The 26,438-nt window shown below is 44.4% G+C and overlaps 1 protein-coding gene across 4 annotated transcripts; it reads right to left on the minus strand.

Annotated features, from left to right (window-relative positions):
• Positions 1 to 544: 544 nt before the first annotated feature.
• TERF2 (telomeric repeat binding factor 2) lies at positions 545 to 25,966 on the minus strand. Of its 4 annotated transcripts, none has more exons than XM_083164246.1 (11): positions 25,550 to 25,966; positions 17,731 to 20,523; positions 14,635 to 14,730; positions 13,400 to 13,536; positions 10,595 to 10,681; positions 7,646 to 7,792; positions 6,281 to 6,483; positions 3,823 to 4,209; positions 2,954 to 3,039; positions 2,272 to 2,327; positions 547 to 1,658 (listed from the first exon to the last, which is right to left on the minus strand). In XM_083164246.1, the coding sequence occupies exons 3-11, from the start codon at positions 14,702 to 14,704 to the stop codon at positions 1,500 to 1,502; spliced, it is 1,332 nt and encodes a 443-aa protein (XP_083020372.1). In that variant the 5' UTR covers positions 14,705 to 14,730; positions 17,731 to 20,523; positions 25,550 to 25,966; the 3' UTR covers positions 547 to 1,499. The 4 variants fall into 4 exon arrangements, with proteins under 4 accessions (XP_083020374.1, XP_083020372.1, XP_083020373.1 ...); XM_083164247.1 differs by lacking the exon at positions 25,550 to 25,966 and adding an exon at positions 25,372 to 25,499; XM_083164245.1 differs by lacking the exons at positions 17,731 to 20,523; positions 25,550 to 25,966 and adding an exon at positions 16,389 to 16,669 and having other exon boundaries at positions 548 to 1,658.
• Between the last annotated feature and the right edge of the window lie 472 nt (positions 25,967 to 26,438).

Here is a 26,438-nt window from a genome sequence, read left to right on the forward strand (position 1 = left end):
CGCCCTATTCAATACTGTCTTTATCGGCAGAATAGGTCTGACAGCTTTTAAATTTATCGCCAACGGCTGTGGATTGTCGTGACGCCGGCCACAGATCGACAATCCACAGCTGGTGGTTTTTTTTCATGGCCACACCCCCTTTCTGCCGATCACCACACGGGACACTGAATTCAATTCCATGGACATGCAGGGTCGGCACCTTTTATAATAAACCCGGGATTTCAATTAGAATGTCATTAGAAATTTACTTTTTAGGCCCTCAAGGGTAAAATAGCACTGTTGTGCCACAGAGCTTGCACAGTGTCTTCTTGCACACTGTGCAATGCCTCTGCATGTCTCTGGAAATCTGCAACAACAGGAAGTTGCTCTGCATAGCCAATCAGCAGAGGCAACATGGGAAGGGAGGGTCATATCCCTGCACCTTTCATACCAGCCAGTAACCCAGGAAGGTTGAAAAAAATTCTATGTTGACCAATTGTCAACTTGTGTTTTTCACTTTTTTTTTTTTTTTTTTTAAACAAAAACAGGTGGTATATAATATAGTGTGCCAAGCGCAGCAAGTCCCCATCCCCAAACATGATCAGCAGACCGCAGTACACTTAGATGAATTGCAGGTCGACATGTCAAAATTCGGGACAATTTTTTTTTTTTTTAAACCACCACGGGAAAATCTCACATCGACATTCCCATTGTTGACCTAATGCTTGTGTCACGCTTCAAACCCAATAAAAAGGTTGTAAGAAGAAAGGACTCCGCAGCAACACCAGTATATTCCTAAATACTGATTTCTGAACAATAAACGTAAAAGTTTATTGGGGAATGCAGAACCATTTCAGAATTTTCTATAAAATGTTTAGAACTATAATATTTTGGCTGAACAGTCTTTATGTACACACAATAACCTATGATGTATATACACAGCTATATCGCTCCGGCCTATATATAATAACTTTTAACAGTTTCCTCGTAGAACCCAGTTCTGTTTTGGCTGTTGCACAGGGGGCTGCTTTGAGGCACAAGATCGCATTCCAATGTCCTGAAGGGTAATGAGATGCCTTTACAAGTGACCTTTCCTGGCCACAGATCCCAGGTGATTGCTGGAGCACTAGCAGACTATCTCCTAGCCAACATTTCACATGTGATGCTCACGGGTAACACTTCGGACTATTAGCTTACTGTGTTTAACAGCGTACCTGGACAGGGCACATGATAATTCATCTGACGTTAGAGGGACTGTATGGCAGCAGGATGCCAAAATCTGATCAGTACACAAGCGTTACCTAAATCTCACTCACAGACCCCCATTTGGTGTAATAAAAAAACGATAGAATTCCGTTGGCTGCTGTCCATGTGAGATGTAGATGTTATGCAGAATATCATTAACAAGTGTGTCCATCAAAGGCCCCTAGAGGAGGTATAACAAGTCCTATAAGAAATGCAAATGGAAGCCAGATCACTCCGAGCGAAACAAAAGCAACCATTGGGTTTTAGTAGGCTCGTCAGACCAGGGAAAGTTTTTTCATAGTCCTCCACCTGTCCTTTATCATGACGGAGGTTCGATTGTGAAAAGCATAATTCCGAAGAATTTTGGACCAGTTGCCTTCACCATATTTCTTTACGCCACACCTAATCCATTCCGTTTCTTCAACGGTCCATTTCTGAAAGTGGAAACAGCAGTAAATAAATCCTTGGTACTTGCTTAGTTTGACGGCGGCAGCATGGCCACGCGTCTGGCTCGGTGGCTTGCTACGCTCGCCACACTATCTAAAGTCAACTCCATGCCAACATGGATAGCGGGGGTATGAACTATGCACGTTGGCATGGAGTTTATTTTAGAAAGTTTGGTGAGCGCCAAACCCAGAAGTAGCGCGCCGCCATGCTGCCGCCGTGAACCTAAAACAAGTACCGAATCCTTATTCATAACTAACTTTACAATGCAAGAACACAGTCTGTTAAAACAGTATTAAGGCGCAGAGAATCACCATTTTGGAAACTTTGATACTTCATGAGTTTGCAGATTGATAAAAGATTGTGGAAGATTAATTCTCCGGAAACGATTAAAGAGTAGTGACAATAAAGGGGTTTCCATAACTACAATATATAATAGTATGAGCAGGTATATAAATAAAAAGTGTCAGTTGTTAAATACACTTAATGTCTGTAAAAGTATTCAGAGGGCATTAGGATGGGGCAATGATGAGCAAGGGGCAGAGAGGTGGGGTGAGGGAGGCTGTGAGGGGCATACCATAGGTAATCATATCGTTTTCTCACCTGTTTCCGTACCACGGGGCTGGATGTGTTGTTGGTTGATTTTGAAGCTCCTCTTTCTACAAAAGCGTAAAAAACAAAATTGGTCAACAATAAAATTAAATTGATCATTTTTACAGGGCAGTATTCAAAGCCGCCGGCGAGTGGGTTTGTGAGGCGAGGACGGCCTATAGTTCCTGGCCTCACCGTTTTGATGGCTGCACTCGCTGTTTCCACCTCACTGAAATGAACCAGTGAGTTGGAAATGGTGAGTGATGGGGGGGGTCATAGCTTGCCTTTGGTCAGTGAATATACCCCATAGCGATAACATTACATCAACCCGACTACTGGCCTTTATGTGTTCCCTTTAGTGATGCGGTCAGTAGGTGGACAGTGTCTAGGTCAATAGTCAAAAAGGTCGACATGCTTTTTTCATGAATAATAGCGGCAGGCCGTGCGGCATACCTACCCTGTGTCCATGTCAAACTAGACACCAAAACCGTGAAAACTTATGTCGAATCTTTCAGGTCGACCTTTTGACCATGTCAATCTAATGCACGTAGACCTAACAACCCATACCCTTCCCTATCGTGTCTAACCCTGTGGATAATGCCTCCATTTCCTCCCTCTGTGTTTGTCCAGAGTCCGCCATGGTGCAGACCCATGGGAAGTTCGCGGATCTGTAGATTGACGTGGCGGAACTTACTAGCTGGCCGGAACAGCTCATCCTCATCGCTCCACGTTTCTTGTTCTGAAACATTGGATGATTTGCTTGCTACTTGATCTTTGTTACTGCGGAGAAAACACATTTATACTCATTGTACTGATGCAAAGGTTCGGTATCCTGCAGCACATGATATAGGAAGGCTAGAAGAAGGCTCAGTAATGACAAGGATTCCTGGTTTGTTTCTTCAGAAGGCCATTACTCGTGTATACATGGTGTTGTGTGAGTTACTAGGCAATCTACATCATACACAATATAGGGCAAGACTGATTAGACATGAGAGCTGGTCTATGGCAGCCACACTTGTTTCCGTACCAGTGAGATTTTCAAAACAATTGGAATCAGACGCAGGCTAAAAAAAAAAAAAGGTTTGGCAGCAATACTTTGCTTGGTATTGGCCCTGCCTGATTTTTAAAAGGGCAAAACACACCCTGCCCATTAAAACAGCTGGGATTGTGGGTGTCCACCACAGTGTGAATAGATACCATGCGCATGGGAGCACCCCCACATCTTCGTAGGTGCCAGGCATGCCCCCCAACAGTGATGGCAATATGATTAGTCTGCTCATGCCCAATAATGCTCTGTGTTTCATTAATTACAAGTAGTGATGAATGACGAAGCTAGTGCCTAAACAATTATACAATGAAAGTACATTTACCAGGCTCAAGAAGTGCTAACCACAGCTACGCAGGGGCACAAGCCGCATGTATTGGTCTGTGAACACAACAGACTAAAGTCTGTAACAGGCAAAAATGGCAGGTGCAGACAACCAATTCCTTCTAAGCATCAAATGTGCCCAATTCCCTACTACTACTTCCTCTAACCGAGAAGGGAGGGGTTTAATTGCTTACATTAGCTTCCTCTTAGGTGTGACGGGTGAGCTGAACAATCTCCGAGCAGAAGAACCGGCGTGATTTGCCTGTGGCTGATTTAGCAGACTGGCACTATCCTCTTCACTTTCCTCCTGACTGTCCTGTTCCATCACCAGCTGGGGCAGAGTCACTGAGCGCTTCCCTTTTCCGTTTGTATTCAAGGAACTCTCTTTGGGGGAGGGAGAATGGGGCTGGTTTCCGTTGGGGGTTTTGACAGAGGGAGTTTGGACAGGGGTGGTCGGTCTACACAAATCAGTCTCACAGAGTGTCTGGAATTTGACATCTGGATTGTCACCTTGATAGAGTAATCTGAATTGAGCTCTTATAGAAGACAGGCTATAGGATGGGCCAGAGTCTGTTTGTGACCTGTAGAGAGAAGGACACACAGCTCAGAATCTTTCTGGCAAAGATCACAATTATCTAGGCGAGAAGACTTCATTTCAATGCAATTCCACCCTGTTGACCAAAACTATATGGGGAACTCAGTTATCGGTGAGGATGGCAAGTTGCTGTTGCACCCGCAGGGAAACACAGGCAATAGCACCGCAAGATACCCGATCTCGCATTTGTTTGTATGCTGCAAGCCCAGATATAGCTGCACCTATTCACACCGCAATAGAACTCACTACTAATTGAATCTCTCCTATAAATAAAGCCAATTAGAGTTCAATTAAACCACTAATGGCTATTTCTTCTCAGTGCAAATACAGACATCAGCATCTGCGGAACCACCTATATTATCCTGACGCGGCTACAGTGTTTAGCCTGCTGTATGTATGACCAGTAAAAGGATATTTGTGACCATGCCTAACCTGGTTTCTGCACCTCTGGAGCCCGATTCAGTATACAATGAAATGTATGTTAGAACCTCAGCTTTGTCTCATGTCTAGTCACTACTTCATGGCAGACCATTATTGTTCTGTGTACGGTTGTAGACCAGCACTGCATCTCCGTCACTTCACTGCTGGGTTACCAGCAAAACATGCACTGTGTTGGGTAATGAGGACCGAGTTCCCCGACCACTGCTCTAGAGTGTACACGGCTTAATTACTGAAACAAGTCCTTGGAACTTACAAACAGTGCATGTTTTCCATACCACCTTGCCGGCAGACTGGTGTATTCATTACAGATGTTTAAAAGAAAGAAAAAAAAAAAGGTACTTATGTAATATCTGGGCTCCCGTTTTACTTATGAGACCGCGTCCGCTCGCCACGCTTCGGGCACGGTGGCTCGCTGCGCTCGCCACACTATATAAAATCAACTCCATGCGTAGTTGGATAGTAGGGTATGAAAAAATGGGGTGCATTTAACATGGGAGCCCAGATAATACATAAGTACCGAAAAAAAAATCCACAGGCGACGCTAATTATTTCATCTAGGATTCTGAGAGACCTGGAAAACAGGCACTGCAAGTGGCCTGAGGACTGGATTTGTAAAGCACTGGTCTAACGGTATGTACATACGGTGCGAATCAGCTGGCCGCCAATATCTATTTGATATCGCCAGCATCGGCTGGCAGGGGCAGCGCGCGTGGGAAAGCGGGGGGCCATGCTGCACTGAGCAGCATGGCCCTCGTTCCGAGACGGTACTGCACAGTGTTTCTACTTTGGATTCCAATGCCGCACAACAGGATCGGATGCGGCCAAGTTAGTATTTTGACTAACTTGCTATCGATATTGAATATATTTATCAAAATCGATAGCCACAAAATAAATAAAAAAAATTTTAAAAAAAAATTGCAATGTGTGTACACACCTTAAGAGATATAAAAACCTGGGTAGCATGGGTGGTGATTACATGTATGGTTCAGCAAAGGAAATTGATAAATAACTGGTTTTCCTCGCACTATATCCACAACAGTGTCTGAGATACAGGATGTGGCCAATTCACAGATCCTGTTTTCTGAATGAGCCATATCCCCGTGCTTGTGTACTAGAGAAGACATTTACTATGTACTATGTATTATTCCTCGGACCAGGGATAACATGCAGACGATACTGGGAGACATGTATTACCAGGGAAAAAGGATTCCATTATTTTTCTAGTGTGGATTAGGAAATGAAAGCACACAAATGATTGGATCAGCTTTAACAATTATCTTCTATCTGTTCCAGTTTTGTTTCACAAAGATATTCACAATATTACAGTAGTGTTCATTCTAGAACCCTGCATATTTCAAAACCCAGGCAGTCCCTCTTCCCTGCCTGGGGTGTAACGCTCTACTATGGTGCTTATAGCACGTCTGATCTGTATATTAGTGCTGAAGTACAGACCACACTGTGCTAGAAGCAGAGCGCAACACCCCAGACAGGAAAGAAGAACTACACAGCATTTGCAAGATGCTAGAATGAACAATATTACAGACCTATACGATTCCAAAGTGATTCTAGTGTAATGGAAATGCTGGAATAGTCAGTCACATATGAGATGTACTCACACAACTCCCTTTGGTGTATTAGTTGGATCTTTGCGATGAGACTTTGGGGTCTTGCGTTTTGATGTACTTGGGGTCTTGCGTTTTGATGTACTTGGGGTCACGTTCTGAAGAGACTCATTTTCCATCCTCTGCTTGGGTTGTGATTTTGGGGTCTGGGGCTCTGTGGACTCTGTATTTAAGTCTGCATGACCTTTCTTGGCAACCTAACAACAATACTCAGTTACTAAAAAGCCAGCTGGACACAGGGAAGGGCTCTGCTGCAAAAACAAAAACCTTACACAGATTTCTCTTAATTGTAAAGTAATCAGCTAAAATAATAAACAAAATATGTTCTAGTTCTGCACAATGTGTGGAAACTCTTATATAAACCAACCAAGCAAGCAATTAAACAAAAAAAAATAAAAAAAGTTATCGGTCATGTGTACCATTGTGACCATTTGAGGAATCAATGATTATTTTTATTTATTTTTTTTACATATGAATTGATATAACAAATGTGAGCGACGCTGGTATTTTTAGCCTGTATCTGCACATTTTTAGAGGATACTTTACACAACTCTTGGCACTCAAAGGGTTAAGTATCACCAGAATGTATGTAGTAGGGACTGCAGAAGGAATCTCCCATACCTGCTACAATCCCTTCTGCCCTGCTCGCAGCCGCATCCCCCTCAGGTTACTATGGGGGACTTGAAGCTGCCCCATGTATCATCGGGCAGCATCACAGTGTGTCCCGGGGTTACTGCCATTAGATGGCGATAGCAGACCGCTCAGTGCACAGACCCCCAGCACCTGGCGAAGCAGAGCGCAAGATTCGAAACCCCAGTAACTGTGTGCGCATGTAGATACATTCAATTAAAAGGCTCACATTTTGCAATGCGATCCTGGGCGGTTAATGCTGCCCAGAACGCATTGCATATGCGATCCAATAATAAATGGGGCCCCTAAAGCTCTAGCTATATTCTATTTAAATCAACAGCAGTATAACATAGTTCAAGCTAGCATTCTAGCATGTGCATCTTTCAAAACCCTGCAGTTCCTCTTCCCTGCCTGCGGTGGTGCTTCTAGCACAGTGGGGTCTAAATTTCAGCACTTATATGCAGACCAAACATGTGCTAGAAGAACCACGGCAGAGAGCGACAACCCAGGCAGGGAAGAGGAACTGCACGAGTTTTGAAATATGCAGGGAGCTAGAATGCATATACATAGATCATTTTAAGAGAAGAGAGGGTTGGGCATCGTCTGAACTGTATCTGCTGATATTTTAGACAAGATTTCTGAAAGATCGGACAAAATTTTCACCCTCATAACAGCCAATGTGGCCACTAGACGCAGTAAATGATGTAGCTTCAGCCAGACAGTACTTACATTCAGCAGGAAGGAGGGAGTTTTGCTAATCTGCTTCTCAAACATCTCATATATCTTCTGCTTGATGGCGGACAAAGAAAAATTTGCTACTAATGGATGGCTACGGTTCTTCGTCTGGATTATTCGTAGAAGATCTGCCCGCAGTTCCTGAAAGGAGTCCCAGATCAGTTACAAACAAAACAGCCAATCAGGACACTTTAAAAAAAAAAGTGTAGCCTCATAAACAAAATGTGTGGATTGCAATTAACAAGTCGGCTGCCTTGGAAGCCAGATATTTTATCAAATGCTAATATATGTACCCATTCAACTGATGCGGAGGGGTCCTGCATGAGCAAGCGGAAAATCATGCTGCCCATTACACCAACCATCGTCATTATTAGATTCTACATTTGCATCAAGGTACACGATTCCCTTTGCTGCAAGTACAACTTTTAGTCACGTGGACCTTTTTTTTTTTTTTTTCCATCAATAAATTTTTATTGGTACAAAATTTTATATGGGATACAGAAAAGAAGAAGGGGAACTTGGGGGGGGGGGGGGTTAGGGGTTGGACTTCACATACAATAAAGAACATCTCAGCAGATAAACATAACAATCCGCTACGCAGAGCGGGCTATACATAACATAACACAAAGTCAGAAGTAGAGGCAATAAAAGCAATCACGTGGACCTTTTTTAAAAAAATTTTTATAGAGCTCATAGAAAGACAGAATAAAAAAAGGTACAGGCAATGCAGGAATCAAATAAGGGAGAGCACACGGGAATAGGGGATGGTAGCAGGACTACAGAGAGGTACCAAGAGGGATAAATGGTGGACAGGACACATCAGAGGGAAAAGGGATGCAGCACGTAGTAGAGGGATGGGAATAAGAGGTGAAAATAGGGATACGGTCACTAGTTCTTCCAGTTATAGGCTATGCATAGGCTTACCATACGAGGGTTCGCAAATACTCATTATACCGAGTGAGTGTGCCCAGGGGGGGAGCTGGTGACACCTGAGGCAAGAGGAGGGGACAGCAGCTGATCACAACTGTGGGGACCTGAGGGGGAGGGGCATTGCCTGGAGCATGTGTGTGGCAAGTGGAGGGAGAGGTGCTGGGTGTCTTATTAGGAGGAGGGAGAGTTTGGCTGTAACTGAGTGTTCCCCAGCTGTACCTGCCTACTATCCCTTACATGACAGTAACCTCCACAGTTGCTGTCACATACAGTGGCCTGCACAACAAGCAGATTGGTGGCTTCTGTGTGTTCGCCCACTGAGGGGGTGATTCAACTGTTTTTCCGTGCGCGAGTGATCGGGATTCACAATTAAAATGTTTTTCATCTGATCGCATCAAAACAGACTAGGTTTAGCTGCGTTAAACACCTAAACCCATCTAAAGTTTGGGTGAGCCTTAAGAAATGTTGGAGCACCCAAACACATTTGCTCACAGGACAAGGTTACATGGCCTTGCGCACAATTAAAAGTTTTGTTTAGGACTTACCCCTATTTAGTGGGTGATATGATATACTGCACGGTGTGTGGCATTTTGTGTAATGGGCATAATGGTGTGTGGCATAATGCGTAATAAGTGGCACTATTGTGTGGTGTAATGTGAATTGGTACTATTGTGTGGCCACGTCCCTTTAATACAATGCCATGCCCTAAATTATTGGCGTGTGCCTTGGGCATGCACTGTCCCGGTTTCAATATTATGTCATTGCTAGTATATCTTTACAGCTTTATATCAGTGGGCCAATTGAGCCCCCCCTCCACAATAACCACAGTGAGGGGCGCCCAAATCTATGCTTATCAAAAAAAAAAAAAAAAAAGCTATCAGACCGGCCCTTGGCTCAGTGTATATGGCATGTGGGGGAGAGGAGGCGGCTTCTGTATGTGCCATGCTGGGGTGAAGGAGAGAGGAGGCTTTATTCCGTTGGGACCCAAAAAAGGCCAGGTAGGACCCCGATTTTTGTAAGTGCGGGGTCTCTGGGACCCACTATTTTTGGGGGTTTTCGCGATCACTGCATACTATGCCTTTAACCCTTTGAGTGCCAACATCTGAGAAATGTGTAAAATACCTGGCGCTTCCCCGGCAGCACAGTGGATTCGGAGGGGCCGGGCCCGCCCCCTTTGATGACTGTGGCGGCCGGGCCCGCCCCCTTTAATGACATCGGCGGCCCAAGCATGCCTCTCATTACGGCGGCGGCCCGGGCACGCCCCCTTCATGACGTCGGCGGCCCGGGCACGCCCCTTTCACGACGTAGGCGGCCTGGGCACGCCCCTTTCATGACGTTGGTGCGTCCGGTCCGCCCCAGAGCGCCCTGCCCGGTGTCACTCCTAGAGTGAACACTATTGCATTACAGGTCATTATGATGAATAAAAAGGTTTGCTTGTGAATTTTCACAAAAGTTCACTTGGTACTCAAAGGGTTAAACTGAGACGCTTATGCCTTACACAGGTTCTGCGGCTAGCTGACTTCAACCCTGCATTTCACTTGGTTTTAATCAACCACAGAACCCGTGTCCCAGTTTAAAAGGCTAGTATAGGGAGCCTAGTTATGAGAGTAGTGGGGTAGCTGAGGATCTAGCATGGAGCTTTGGATACACCCCATGACACTGCCGTAAAGCAGAATACTTCCATGTGACCACATGGTCACCAACCAGTTTCCTCCCCTCCGCCTTATGTTACAGAACAGTCCTGGCCAAGCTGGTGGCAGACATAGGTAAAGTTGCCTACATTCTCACCTGCCAAAGAGCAATGATCTACTGAACCTTGAGCTCACTGCAAAACATTCTGCTGCACAAATGACTGAGCGGAGGAATTTTAAACATAATTAAGCATCAGCTCAGTGGACGTAGAGAGTTCTAGATATGGTTATTAAACAGGACAGGTCCCACATTCTGGCCCGACAGATAATTACAGTCAATTTAGCTGAACACGGTAGTCAGAACGTAATCCTGGTTGCTCACCTTTTTCACGCTGTCATTAGGAATGTACTTCTTCAGGATCGTGCTGGCTTTTCTAAACTGCTGCTTTTTAATACAAGCGACCACTGCCTGAAATACACATGGCATTGTACTGTTGAGAAACTGTGCTATTAGCATATTGTAAGCTCATACACAGGAGAGGGTCATTGTACTACAACATGTGCCCAACAGGTGGCCCACTCTGATGTTTTCTTGAAAAGGGGCAATAATTACCAGGTCTTATAAATGATTGCCCCTTTAATAAACATCAGAGTATGACTGCCATACAGCACGGCTGCGATATATATCCATACATCTGGCCCCTGGCATCAGTTCATATCAGCTAATGTCAGCATGATGCTTAAAAAAATAACTGTCATGCAGTGTCTATTATACATCAACACTACATTTTTGTACAGTTACAATTTTGAATGTTATAATTGGCACCAGTCCTATAGAACTAGTGCAATAAAGTACCTGGAGCAGTTGCAGGATGATCAGAAATAACAAATGAGTAAAATAAACAGAATATAGGACCAGTAGCGGTTTTTACCCATGGGCTGCAGGCCTGCCCAAGACAGTCCCATTGGGAGGTGTTCCCTCCCCTCCAGGATCCCAGTATGGGCTGCTGCTCAGCAGCAGCCCATAAAATCCGGGGCTATTTCACTTGTATGGGCTGTTGCAGAAGCAGCCCATAGAAGCTGGCCGCATGCAGTAAAGAGGTCGGTACTGCGCATGCACTAGTCTTAGCGCATGTCATCATTGTAAAGGCACCGGGATCGCTGCTGCGTAGACAGTAGGAGCCACCGCTGCTGAGGACTGAAGCGATTAACTGTAACAGTAACCAGAAGCATAGAGGTGAGAATGCAGATCACACGACCAGGTTATGGATGTATGAATGGAATATGGAAATAACAAAACTGTAGCTGTGACCAGTGTAAGGAACAGGTTACAGCACCCTAATCTAACAGTTAACTATTGTTTCGCCTCGAAACCACTGGATACCTGCGGTGCTAAGGCTTTACCTTTAACAGCCACATTTGAAGGGGCGAACTATGTCTGCCCCAACTCCGGTGCCGCCAGGTCTTATAGGAAAACAAGGCACCAGTGGAATCTAAGAAAAGACAAGAGGAAAACTAACTAAATAAAAGCAGAAGGCTGCCAGAAAAACGAAGGAAAAATGCACACAAAAACCAGAAGAGACTTTGTCGCACACAAAAGAACAAAAGCCATCTTGTCACGGATAAGAACCAGAGGCGACCTCTGCGCTAATAAACGAGTACCAGAAGCGACCGACGCATACAAAAGAAAATTAGCGACCCCATCGCAGACGCCACCTAAGACCGGCAAACAGTATGCATACAGAAGACCTAGCCGCAATATGCAGAAGCAGTAACACCCGGAGTAAGTGACTCATGGACTGGAGGTACAGACGACCAGGGACACCAGAAGATGCAGCTTTCTGTAGTAGATTCCAAACAGGCTGAGGTATGCTGGAAACAGGAGGTTGGGCCGCAGACACATGGTTTGGAGTTCAGGCTTGGAAAATGCACCAAGGAGCTGCACTGCGTGCAGCTTAATGCTGAACACTTACTTATTACCGGCAGGGAGGAACGGATCCGAATCTCTAATAAAGGGTAACCAGCTAATGACATATCCAGTGCAGGTGGACTGCAGCACAGAGAACCCAGGTTGCTGAGCTGCTTCAATAAAAAAAAAAAAAAAAATAGCAGCAGCACACTGTACTCCTTTCTAACTGTCCAGCATCTGTTCACAGAGGCTACAGGTGCGCCAGACAGCTATTCTCCCTCTCTTATTCATGCTAATAAAACAACTTAGGTTGATATTTAATTAAGGACGAAAAATCATTGGATGCGAAAACTGAAATTTTTTGCATAATTACCCAATGCTTTTGGCAGTGGCTATACAATTTGAAAGTGTAAAAAACAGTTTCAGTAAAACCTTTTTTGTTTTAGTCCAAAAACAGGGCTTCGCAGGCTGTTGATGGAAGGCAAAACAAAACCCCAGAAAAACGGGAGCCCAGATATTACATAAGTACCGATTCTTTATATTAATTCTTAAAAGTTAGTAAATGTGTGGTTTAGCCCTAAAAACTCAACATCAATTAAGATTGATTTGGAATGGATTTAAGCAGGGATGGGGAACCTTCGGCCCTCCAGCTGTTGTTGAACTGCACATCCCAGCATGCTATACTACAGTTTTGCTATTTGGCCATACTAAAACTGTTACAGGGCATGCTGGGATGTGTAGCTCATCCACAGCTGGAGGGCCAAAGGTTCCCCATCCCTAGATTAAAGTCACTGAAAATTAACCTTTTCGTTAATAAACTCCTTGGTGTATGAATGAAAACACATCCGTATGCAAATTAGCTACTGCTATGAGCTGTCCCATTGACTACGGAGCCCAAAATACAATTCCCATGTGATAATTTAGAATAGAGATGTGCAGGTCCGGATTTACCTGGATCTCAACACGGGATCTTATTAGCTATACGGCTGTCACATGTTTTGTAGCCGTGACAGTCGATAGTCAATAAGATCCGAGTAAATCCAGATACATCCGAAACATCTCTCATTTAGATCAGGAGCTTATGCTGAAAGTTTACATACTACTTCCCAGTTTCATAAGATGTTCCCTGGTAAAACAGTAAGCATGCTACCATCAGTAAGTAAGATAATTGCATTTACTCATTCTGATGAATAGTAACTGAGGCTACCTTCATCCTGATATGTAAAAAGGACATTTATTGTTTTTACCTAGGCAATGTAAGCAGCCGCCTGAACTTACCGCCTCTTTCAGCATTTGTCTGTTGGCTTTTGTCACCTCTTTATCCAACGACAATGACATCTCGTTATTTATCAAGTCAAGGAGTCCAACAGCGGATTCCAGAGGAGTTTCACCATTTTCCTCATCAAATGTGCAATCTAAGGGCAAAATATATAAAAGTCATCGTTTGTGTTAAATATCACTTATCCAAAGAGAGATCCCACCAGTTTAGGTTTCAGGAGATACTGTAGTGTTTCAGTTAGACTGCTTCAGCAGCGACCTGCTCTCTAACCCCCCCCCCTCATTGACGGGCCACACTGTTTGGCAGTTGGGAACATTTGCAGTTATTGTTCACAGTGCGGGGAGAACCCGGCGGTAGCCCAGCATCTCCGCAAGTGCTAGGCATTCCTCTGAATAAGGCCCATGATGCTAATAAAGTATAAAGGTGGTGGATAACCACTCGCAGTCATCTGCAAATTTGAATTAGGCCTAATGTCAGGACTGTAACATTCAGATGCATAAAAAACGGTCCTTCGTATGAGAGCATTATGGAAGGGTCGGTGAACATCCCAGGGAATGCGCATTTGCCCAGTTTGTGCATACACACTGGGGTGATGTTACAATCACATTCCATAGTGTATACGCATAGTACAGGACGCTAGCAATATCGTCAGGTTTGATGTGCAGCACAGTAAACCCGGCATGAGACCGCCAGAGCAGTGGCCATAGGCAATGAGCGATGCAGCTACGAAACAACATACCGACCTGACACCACTCTAGTATGTAACGGTTTTAATCATTCACAATGGAGGTCATATAGTGTGGCTTTAATCATTCACAATGGAGGTCATACTGTGTGGCTTTAATCAGTCACATTGGAGGTCATACTGTGTGCCTTTAATCACTCACGTTGGAGGTCATATAGGAGACAGATACTGCCCCTAGCATGGGAAAGGTGCAAGTATCTACAGTATAGTGCAAATGAAGAACCAACAAGCAGAATTATAGGGTCCGTGCACGTTCAGATGCACGCCTGTCCACCACGGCAAGTGCTAATACTACCATTAACATACAAACTACGGCAAAAGACGTTAAAGAAAATGCAGCTCCGCGCAACTCAGAATCAGCCCTATTGATTTATATAGAGGGTTGCACAAGTCAGATGTACGATAGCTTTCTTGTAAGCAGCTGGGCAGACTCATATATATATGAAGCAATTTCATTTTCTGTCTATTTTTATCGCTTCCTTTACTCACCGGTATCCTCCCCCTCTTCAATGCGAGACAGACACTGCATAACACGCAGTATATCAGTGTTCTTTTCCATACACGCAAAAGGACGCTGGATTAAAACTACAAAAGATTTCAAAATAAAACATTATCAGGATGGGACCAGATAACAGCCCTGAATGCCCCAATTACTTCTTGCCACTTGTGCTGCTGTTCATCCCCACAACGAACACAATAAGCAACACTTCAAAAGTTACACACCATGGTAAATGTATTTAAGCTTCCTCAGCAAGGTCACCGCTTCACAAAGTGCATATTCAGGCAGAAAACTGATATCTGTTCGATCACTTATGACTGGAAAACTCTTAAGGGGCCTACATATGGGGTGACAAGAGCGTGCTGAGCAATCGGTCAGGGCCAGTGTTCGCTGGTTAGAACACTGGCCCTGACCAGCGATCTCCCTAGAGTTATCCAGCATGGTCACTGGAGGAGGTCAGCAGAACCGCTTAGAGAAGACGCCGTCTCTTGGGTCACTGGAGGAGGTCAGCAGAACCGCTTAGAAGAGACGCCGTCTCTTGGGTCACTGGAGGAGGTCAGCAGAACCGCTTAGAAGAGACGCCGTCTCTTGGGTCACTGGAGGAGGTCAGCAGAACCGCTTAGAAGAGACGCCGTCTCTTGGGTCACTGGAGGAGGTCAGCAGAACCGCTTAGAAGAGACGCCGTCTCTTGGGTCACTGGAGGAGGTCAGCAGAACCGCTTAGAAGAGACGCCGTCTCTTGGGTCACTGGAGGAGGTCAGCAGAACCGCTTAGAAGAGACGCCATCTCTTGGGTCACTGGAGGAGGTCAGCAGAACCGCTTAGAAGAGACGCCGTCTCTTGGGTCACTGGAGGAGGTCAGCAGAACCGCTTAGAAGAGACGCCGTCTCTTGGGTCACTGGAGGAGGTCAGCAGAACCTCTTAGAAGAGACGCCGTTTCTTGGGTCACTGGAGGAGGTCAGCAGAACCTCTTAGAAGAGACGCCATTTCTTGGGTCACTGGAGGAGGTCAGCAGAACCTCTTAGAAGAGACGCCGTTTCTTGGGTCACTGGAGGAGGTCAGCAGAACCTCTTAGCAGAGACGTTGTCTCTTGGGTCACTGGAGGAGGTCAGCAGAACCTCTTAGCAGAGACGTCGTCTCTTGGGTCACTGGAGGAGGTTAGCAGAACCTCTTAGCAGAGACGCCGTCTCTTGGGCCACTGGAGGAGGTCAGCAGAATCTCTTAGAAGAGGCACCATAACTTGGGTCACTAGCGGTTAGCAGAACCTCTAAAAGGTGCCCATACATGGTGCGATGATCGCACCCATTATGGGCTGCATCGCAACGCATTCGCTTTGCGTGCGATGCAATGCAATCAGAAGGCAGGGCAAAAAAATATGTGCCGCACATGCTTTTTGTACTGTGCGGTGAGATGCCCACGGGAGCGCGCATCGCAACGGTGCAATAGCACTGTGTATGGGCACCTTTAGAGGTAACAACATCTCTCAGGTCAATAGGACAAAGCAAACCTGCAGAACCTCATACAGGATTACATCTCTTGGGTCATTTGGACAGATCTTAGAGAAGAAGACATCTCCTAGGTCTTTATAGAAGCGCTGCAGAACATGTTATAGAAGACATTTCCCAAGACATGGGAGAAAACCCCAGGCCAGCTGGCATGGGAGAACGCACAGATCTCATCTTCCCAGACTTGAGTCTTTAGATACAGCCTAGCTACGAACCATGTTCCAGCCTCCTGCACTGTTACCTGAGACGATGTCTCGGATCTGGGTGAAGTCATCATGGCGACCGGTCCTGAAGGCCTCCACAGAGAGGTGGAAGAAGTAATCCAGCACCCATTGGTTAACCACCGATTCCAAACCGTAGATACTTCCTCCCTCCGAGCAACCCTCCATGTCCGCGCCAAACTATGACCAACTCGCGCATGAAGTGAGAAACCTCTCGGCTCACTCACTGACGTCAGAGGAGCATGGCGGGGCCGGGCCGCCATGATGGGAAGGTCGGAAGGCGATCTAGGTACATAAGTACCCAACATGAAGACAGTTTTTATAATAAATTGGCTCCTATGTGATTTATGGGTAGGCAACCTGAGGCACACCATCTGCTGTGAAACTACACATGCCAGCATGCCCTGCCAAACTCTTGTTAGAGCATGCAGAAACTGTGGAAGTGCATGCTGGGATGTGTAGTTCCACAGCACATGGAGGAGTGCCTTGCCTCACACTTTTCCTTCTACCCTGATCATCAGTGTAATTATTCATGTATCAGCGTTCCTTATGCACAGGGAAATTAAAGAATACAGTTTATATCCTCAGGTATATATTGCCTGAGCGCTTCATTCATTAGTGGTGCAAGAATTAATGTAATGATGGATTATAATACAGTCTGCCTCTTTTATTAACTTCTGGTTTATATTTATTTATTTATTAACAGTTTCTTATATAGCGCCCACATCAGTCCCTGCCCCAGTGGAGCTTACAATCTATATACCCTACCACATACACACGCACACACAGAAATTCTAGGGTTCATTTTTTGTTAGGAGCTAAATAACCTACCAGTATATTTTTGGATTGTGGGAGGAAACCCACGCAAGTAGGGGGAGAATATACAAACTCTGCATCTATAGACAAACACATGCACTCCTTCCTGCAGAAATTGTAAGGACTACAAAACAATAAAAAAGTCGGTACACTCCACTGAACATGGACAGACGGCAGCACTCAAACAACAAACGGACACCGGGCAGGCGAATTTGCCTGCCACACACATATATACTTATATATACCCACCCCAACTCTCATACATACATAAATACAATGCTGGTATCATATATACACCCACCGCCACTCTCATACATACAGTACATACACGGCCACTCTCATACATACATACATCACCACTCTCATACATACATATCCACTCTCATATATACATACTGTAAATGCAATGTTGGTCTCATACATACATACATACATACATACATACACACACACACACAGTACATACACGGCCACTCTCATACATACATACATACTGAAGAGAATCGATCATACGCCGATGTATCGATTGTCTAATCTATTAATTACCTTATCTGACCTCAGTGTGAAGACCCCTTAGAGCTCCGTGAGAGTGCAACCTCATATGATATGACCAGTAACGAGGACCACAGATACAAGGTTGAACTCTGATTTAATGATGACGAAAACAACATATTTATACACAACAAACGACGCTGGTTCAATTACATGATTGGTTAATATTTGGTGCAGAGGTAGGGAAATAGCAGTGTCTTTGTGGGGTGGCTTATACATCGCCTTGTGTAGTATTCGTTAGTTATGAGAAAGCACAGAATGTACAGTGTCTAAGGAAAGTAACAAAGTTTATGATAGCAGCGAGTACTGGAAAAGAGCCAGGATATAACCACCTTGAAATCAGCAGGGACAGACATAGAGAAACAAGATGGCTGATTAACCCTTCAATGGAAACAAGATGGCTGATTAACCCTTCAATCCCCTCTTAGAATCAATGTCCTTTTTAGACAATTTGATTCTTGTAGATGGCATCTTGTTTGGTACGATGGATTTTAACATATTCACTATAATCTTCTGGTGAGGGAAGGCTTTTGGCGAGATCAGTGTACATAGCAGGTGTTACATTATCCAGGTACTTGGAACCGATCTTCTTACATATGGGAAAGACACAATATCCTACTATCATAAGTACAATAATTATAATGAGAATAAACATGCCTATTTGTGTTAGTGCGTGTTTCCAATCGTTTAGCCATCCAAACCAGCTACTCCAGGGGTCCGTGACACCTGAGTTCTTCTTGAGTTCGATGGATAAATCTTCTAGATGTTTAATAGCTAGGGTAGTTTTCCCATTAGGACCTGTGTTGTCTGGGATATAAGTACAGCATCCATCAATCTTACCTATGTACACACAGGTTCCTCCTTTCTCGGCAAGCATCATATCTAAAGCCATGCGATTCTGAAATGTCATTTGTGATGTAGCTTCTAACTGTTCAGCAATACCTTTCAAAGCGTCCCTAGTATCATTAACGAAGCGCTGTTGATTATAATATATGTCATTTATCCAGTTCACATTTTTATTGATGGTTACCTGGGGAAGCAGGGACTCGAAGCCGGCAGCGACCTCATCACGAGCCTTAAATTCTTTAGGAACTCCCCGGGGAACACCAATAGTGTCTATGTATATGTGTGGATCGAAGCTTTCCTTTGGAGCTTCTCTTTTGTTTCTGGAGTTTGTGGTAGGTTTATTTGTGGGAGGAGGCTCAAACAAATCGGCTGGGAGAATGTGTATGGGCATAATGATCTTTGCCAGGGCACACTCTCCTTTCCAAGGATTGTCCAGCTTTGTCCTGAGTCTCATGTCTCCACAAATAAAATAAATGTCTCCTAATGATTTTTTTTCATGGTGGGTACACTGATATGTCTTCGTTCAGCACAATACCCATCAGGAAACAATTTCAGATCTACAGTGTTTTGTGCAGTGCTGTTTGAGTAATAACATGTATAATTACCAGGATAAATGGTTATGGTACTACCAGGATTGGTATTCTTTACCATTATGGGATATTCTTTCTTCCATTGTTCACATTTGGTTTCTTCTACAATAATATCAGTATACAGGCTAAAGAAACATTTATCTTGGTCTGAAGGTATGTGTATGGGCACCGTACCCAAGTGGGGTCTGGATTTTCCACACACATAACAATCAGTTTGATTAACTTTACGTGCATTATATTTCATCCATTCTAGCCAATAATTTACGTCAGATAATCCAGTCTCTATGGATATAGTGTTTTCGTAAGTGGGGTTGTTAATGGCTAACATTTCATTAAAAGTAGTGACATGTGGTTTAAAGAATGATGATGGTGTTTTAGGTTTTACAGTGATTTTGAGGGCGGTGTATTCTGGGTTATCATACATGTCTTTTAAATGGAATCTTCCCCTTGGGCCCCCGCTTTCTCCTGATTGATGTTTACCCATGACATATAGTCCGGGATCGCCGGGGCTGGGTTTTCTAGGTTAATAATAAATTGGCTATTGCAAGTGCCCTTTTTTCGTAGGGACATACGGGTTAGTAAGGATCGACCATGGGACCATTTATGGAGGCCAACATCGGGGCAATATCCCCAGTCTTGGCTGCTCTCAAAGACAGTAGTATCTGCTCTAGTGTTCCACCCAACAGCCCCCCATGAGTTGCAAGAATCTCCCCAGTAAGTACTAGTGACACAGATATATACGTGACTTACAGCGTGTGGTGTGTGTTGGATGTTACACAGCCAGGGCAGCGGTGGTTCTCCTCGATTCCCGCCTTGATTGTTTGAACAAGATACAATATCACAATAAGAAAATATGAAAGTAGCAACAGTTGTACTAGAAGAATTATACCAGAAGGTAAAACGTCCATCATTCTGAGTAATATCAACTTCAGCAAAACAGTTATAAAGAACAAGCCCGAATAAAATCACTAGGGCTAAGGTGGGGGGAGTCATATCCTGTAGCGTCGTCCTCGGCTTCAGAATGTTGTACCCCTGATTCCTCGTTACCTCCAGCCGGCAGGTCTTCTCCAGGTTGGAGGTCAGAGCCACTGGCCCCCGTTATTACCTCTCTCGTCCCGTCTGTGTCAGTCTCGGGATCGGTGTCGACCTCTATGTTGACGTGTGGTGGAGGTGGAATTTTCTTCACTCTGGATGCATGGATCCACGTTGGTCCTTCGTCGGTGAGGACAGCCGTCCTGGTAACCGCGACCACTTCTGTTTCTGGACCGTAGGTGAAATCTCCTGGATGTTTATTTCTGGGTAGGATCTTTACAACGACCTTGTCTCCAACCCTAAATGGGTGAGTGGGTATCTGTGGATGAGAAGGATTCTTAAAGATAACATTTTGTTCAACTTCATTAAGTTTCTGTATTAGGGATCTGACATACTCTTCTCTTATTATTTCTAAGTCTCCTTCTGTGGTAACTAAAGGGTTCTTTGCCCAGGGAGTGGGGAAAGGTCTGCCCATCAGTACTTCAAAGGGGGAGTAACCTAGAGTCTTTTGTGGAGTCATTCTCTGTGGGTGATATGGAATGTGAAACTTCCATTCTATTTGCAGTGCTTTGACTAGTTCTGCTGTGACTTTGGCTGTGAAGGCTGAACCTTTATCGCTATTGATTCGGAGCGGGCATCCTCAGCGCGGAATGATCTCTCGCGTGAGTATGCGGGCTACTGTTTTTGCATCTTCTGATTTAGTGGGATAAGCTTCCTGCATTATTGATATGTGTAAAATCTATTTGAAGATGTGTGAATGGTGTGGTTGGGTATTCTAGATGTTGGTGTCTTGCTTTATTTGGGTTGTTTGGGTTGTTTCTAAGACACACTATACATCTACTGATGTACTGTTTTACAAGTTCTTTGGCATTAGTAATGTAGAAATCATTGGAGAGGAGTAAAGTAGTTGTTACTATACTATGGTGTCCTACTCCGTGGTAATGTACTATGAACAATGATGCACTGGTTTGGGGTATACATGGTTTCCCCTCTTTGCAGATTAATCCAGTCCGTGGATTCTTCTGCAGTATTGGATATGTTCAATCTGATAGATCTGAATTAGAGGCAGCAGCCTGTAATTCTGTCAGTAGGTATGTATCATCTAGCGAAGGAGGCGAGATGACAGCAAGAGTGAGGTTATATGTTGCTGTAGTGGCAGCACGTTTAGCAGCGGTATCAGCAAGAGCGTTGCCTTTGCTGATATCATCCTTTCCTCCAGTGTGTGCTTTACAATGAAGGATGGCAATTTGAGATGGTAATGTAATTGCGTGTAAGAGATCTGTGATGAGTTGCGCATGTGATATGCCTTTCCCATCAGCACCAGTGAAGCCTCGGCGTTACCAGATCATCCCATGATCATGAACAACTCCGTAAGCGTATTTGGAGTCTGTGTAAATTGTGACAGGTTTGTCTTTGTAAATGTGACAAGCTCGAGTGAGTGCAATGAGTTCTGCAGCGTGTGCTGACTGTAAGGGGACTGTCTTTGCTTCAAGGGTGGTGTTTGGAAGTTTAACCACTGCATATCCTGCCTGGTACGTGTTGTCATTGGGACGGCTGCAGGAGCCGTCAACAAATATTATGTCGGCATCAGGGATAGGCACAGTCGACATGTCTTGTCTGGGTGAAGTTTCTGAGTCAATTGTCAGAGTACAGTCATGTTGAGGCGGCGCCTCGTCGTCAGGTCCTTTAAGACCTAAAAGTGCGTTTAGTACAGGGACAGGTCCTTCTGAGTTTGTTGCGTATTTTACAGTGAGAGAAGGGTTCCCTAGTAGGAGTACTTCATAGCCGCTGAGTCTTTGGGCAGACATGTGTTGTGTGTGTAGACCTTTGAGGATGGAGAGGACATTATGTGTGGTATGTAACACAGTAGGATGTCCTAATGTAAGTGATGTGGACATCTCAACAACCATTGCACAGGCAGCCAGTGCTCGAAGACAAGCTGGCATTCCTTGCACAGTGACAGGCATTACCTTTGAGAAGAATGCGACTGGGCGCATTTTGCCTCCATGAAGTTGGGTCAGTACACCCGCCATAGTTGTACATGTGTCCCTTGCAAACAAGTGAAATGATAACATATAGTCCGGGAGACCAAGCGCGGGACTCTGTACTAACATTTCTTTCAATTTTTTAAATGCAGAATACATTTCATCTGACCATTGTATAACCTTGGGTTTGTCTTTGAGTGTGCATTGTCTCAAGATATTATCATAGTAGGAACAATCAGAGATCCACTGTCTGCAGTAACTTACCATACCCAAGAAAGACAACATATCCTTCTGGGTAGTTGGGGTGACCAGGCCCAATACAGACTGTATGCGTTGTGGACTGATTTTTTTTTTTTTTCTCCCTCAGAGAGTACAAAACCCAGGTAATTGACATGCGTTTTACACCATTGCAATTTTTCTCTTGACACTTTGTGTCCACATTCTGCTAACCAGTTTAACAATGAGATTCCATCTAACCGGCTGGTCTCCTCGGTGACACTACAGAGAAGCAGATCATCTGCATACTGTAGCAGGACAGAACTATGGGGGGGGTGCCATGGAGCCAATGTGGCTTGGAGGATTATGCTATAGACCACTGGAGAGTCAATATAGCCTTGGGGTAAACGACACCAGGTTAATTGTTTACCTTCAAATGAAAAAACAAAGAGTAATTGGGTCTCTGTGTCTATAGGAATGCTAAAAATGCGTTTTTCAAATCTATGACATTAAAGTGGGTTGCGTTTGCAGGGATTGCTGAGATGAGTGAATTGATGTCAGGTACTATGGGTGCAATAGGAACAATGAGATCATTTACTTTTCTCAAGTCTTGTACGAATCTAACAGAGCCATCGGCCTTAGCAACAGGGTTGATAGGTGTCGAGTAAGGTGAGACAATGTACCTGAGTATGCCTTGTTCGAGGAAGTCATGTATCATAGGTCTAAGACCTTCAATCTTTTCTGGTGAGAGTGAATATTGTCTGCAAAACACGGGTTGTGTATCTGGTTTGAGCTTGGCTTTGTATGGTGTACAGGGTATGAAGCCAGTGTCATAAGGGCCAATGGCCCAAATTCTATCATCAATTTGATCAAGTGAGTTGTCCAGAGTATTTTGTAGTGACACAAAGTGTGGGGAGGTGACTTGGAGCCCACTCCCTCGTGGAGAGGGTGAGATGGAGATGTGGAATTTACTAAACAAGTCACGGCCCAGTAAGTTAACAGGACATTCTGGGATGATCCTGAATTGGTGTATCCCTAAGTGTTTTCCCTTGTCAGAGCGTATGATAACTGGGTCAGTCAGGTATGTGTCAGTGGGTATCCCGTTGATTCCCATTGAAGGAGTAGTCTTTTGCAGTTCACCATCATAGTTAAGAGAACACAAAACACTGGTTGTTGCCCCACTGTCTACTAGAAAGGACAGTTTTTTATCATCAACATATAATGTGATGAGGGGTGAATCTTCCCAATGAGTAGTGAACTGTGCAAAAGATGGGATACCCTCCTCCGGGCCCCGTCAATGTGCAGGGTCAGACCAGTCCACTCTGAAACGTACATGGTCTTGAACTGATGTTGAGTGTGGTCTGTATGGTCCCTGTTGGGGTCTGGGAGTGTAAGGTTGTTGTGGTTTCTGGGGAGGGAGTGGACAGTCCCTAGCCCAGTGTGTATTCCGGCCACAGTTGAAACAAGTTGTTTGTCTTGGTACTGCACCAGTATTGTTGTAATCTCTGTTGTATGGAGGCGCACGGGGTGTTGGACCCTGAGGGGGTCTATATGGTCTTTTCTGGTTATTTTGTGGGATCCCCCTATTTGGTCTATTTGGTGGGCCTCTGTTATTATTTTGGAAGTTGTGAGTAGAAGTGACGACAGTCTTTTTCATATCAAAACATCCAGCAGATTCTTTTTCATATAAGTGCTCACTAAATTCAGTGAGTTTGTCAGATGTCCAGGTAGAGACATTCTGTTTGACTGGCGTGGAAATGGAGGGGTGTAGGTTATTGGTAAAGGTGGAAATGAGTAAAGGGAATATTTCAAGAAATAGTCCCGTTTCCTCAGTCCAGCATCTTTTAAATCTCTTCCAAAATTCAGTGACTGTAGGTTTCTATTTACATGAAACTGCAATAGGCAGCGATGTTCAGTGTTAGGGAGAGAGAGACCAATACTGCAGCTTCCCCCTCAAACCCCCCTCTTCCAGCAAAGACACAGAAGCCTAGCAGGAATCCGCCGTACACCCTGAGAGCTCAACAGAAAATAGATCTTTCAAAGCTGAACTGGTGTACGGTGATTTCATTCCACATGTCAGTTATCTCCTGTGCTTTGTTAAGGGGATAATCTGCAGCTGTTTACTATATTGCAGGGATCGGGGTATTAATACTGGGGACTTGATTCCAGTCCCATCTATTATATTGTCCACCTCATGGATTAACAAGGTAATAATTTGTGGGCAACATACTCCTTACATATTTCACTAGGTAATGGGGGTGGATAGACTGTTTTATTCTTACTATTATTTCCACCCATGTCGGGGTATGATTGTGTATCAATATTTCTGACTATGAATGGGAGCGTGGAAAGTTCTTAATACTCAGACCAGGGGCACCGTCTTCAGTCAGGCAGGTCGGGACCTGTGGCAGCAGACTGTGAGGGTTGGTCTTTATCTGAATATTATATGAACTATATTTCCTCTAGATACATCCCATTAAATATAAAAGTACAAAATGTTAGTGAAACAACAGACCGTCTACGTGACGGTGGACAGAGTCTTGTTGTTATGTTGCTGAGAACTGTATGTGAAGCCTCACGTTGCGTTACTCCGAGAAGGAGAGCATAAAGTCCGCAAGTCTGTTGGCATACAGTAGTCAGATTAGACAAATGGTGAAGTTATTGTGCGTGAACTTACCAGCCGCACGGTTTACAAGGAAATACAGATATCACGAGTGTGTATACTCACCAATCACACAGGGATATTGAATGAAAGAAAAACTTATACTTTAAGACAATACAATAAAGACAATTGGCCAATAAAGAATGGGCGTTCAAAGTGAGGTACTATTTAGACTAAAGACCCCAGGTCTCCTTCGTACTCCAAGTACGGCATCTGATCCTAGATCAGGTAATGTGCACAAAAATAGAAGACTTTAACTTCTATGATAGAAGACTCTAACTTCTATATAAGACATTCAACATACCCCAGGCATGGTGTCACAGGTTCAGGATCGAGTATGTCCGTAACCTCACAACAGATTCAGGCAGACTGTAAAATCTTTATGACATCTGTGTAGGAATGGACCTCGCATCCCGGACGAGCCCCCACTTGAAGAGAATCGATCATACGCCGATGTATCGATTGTCTAATCTATTAATTACCTTATCTGACCTCAGTGTGAAGACCCCTTAGAGCTCCGTGAGAGTGCAACCTCATATGATATGACCAGTAACGAGGACCACAGATACAAGGTTGAACTCTGATTTAATGATGACGAAAACAACATATTTATACACAACAAACGACGCTGGTTCAATTACATGATTGGTTAATATTTGGTGCAGAGGTAGGGAAATAGCAGTGTCTTTGTGGGGTGGCTTATACATCGCCTTGTGTAGTATTCGTTAGTTATGAGAAAGCACAGAATGTACAGTGTCTAAGGAAAGTAACAAAGTTTATGATAGCAGCGAGTACTGGAAAAGAGCCAGGATATAACCACCTTGAAATCAGCAGGGACAGACATAGAGAAACAAGATGGCTGATTAACCCTTCAATGGAAACAAGATGGCTGATTAACCCTTCACATACATACATACATACACAGTACATACACAGCCACTCTCATACATACATACATACATACATACTACATACTGTACATACATACACAGTACATACACGGCCACTCTCATACATACATACATACATACATACATACATACATACATTGCTGGTCTCATACATACATCGCCCTTCACACCCACCTCCACTCTCATACATACATATATGCATACATATCCTGCCTCTTATATCCATCCAATCATATATACTGTACATCAACACACTGCCTCCACTCAGTACAGCAGTGGGACCAGCTCCATGAAAATTTGGTCCATCGGGAAAGGGGGGTTCTGGGTACTCAGAAACCACCCCCCCCCCCCTGCTTGCACCACTGCCGCCCCCCACTGACGCACTGATTGCTCTCTCTCTCAGCCAATCATCTTATTTTCTTAAAATTCTGCCACTACCGTCCACAGGTCCACTCAGCAC

This window comes from Crinia signifera, chromosome 11 (assembly GCF_055691185.1).
Source record: "Crinia signifera chromosome 11, ASM5569118v1, whole genome shotgun sequence".
In the NCBI taxonomy this organism is placed as follows: domain Eukaryota; kingdom Metazoa; phylum Chordata; class Amphibia; order Anura; family Myobatrachidae; genus Crinia; species Crinia signifera.

Coding starts and splice junctions, on each gene's coding strand:
- TERF2 (XM_083164245.1), bottom strand. CDS start 16,536: ATGGAGGGTTGCTCGGAGGGAGGAAGTATCTACGGTTTGGAATCGGTG. Junction 4,210..6,280: donor AATACACCAAAGGGAGTTGT/GTGAGTACATCT, acceptor TTCTCTCTACAG/GTCACAAACAGACTCTGGCC. Junction 3,040..3,822: donor ACACCTAAGAGGAAGCTAAT/GTAAGCAATTAA, acceptor TTTTCTCCGCAG/TAACAAAGATCAAGTAGCAA.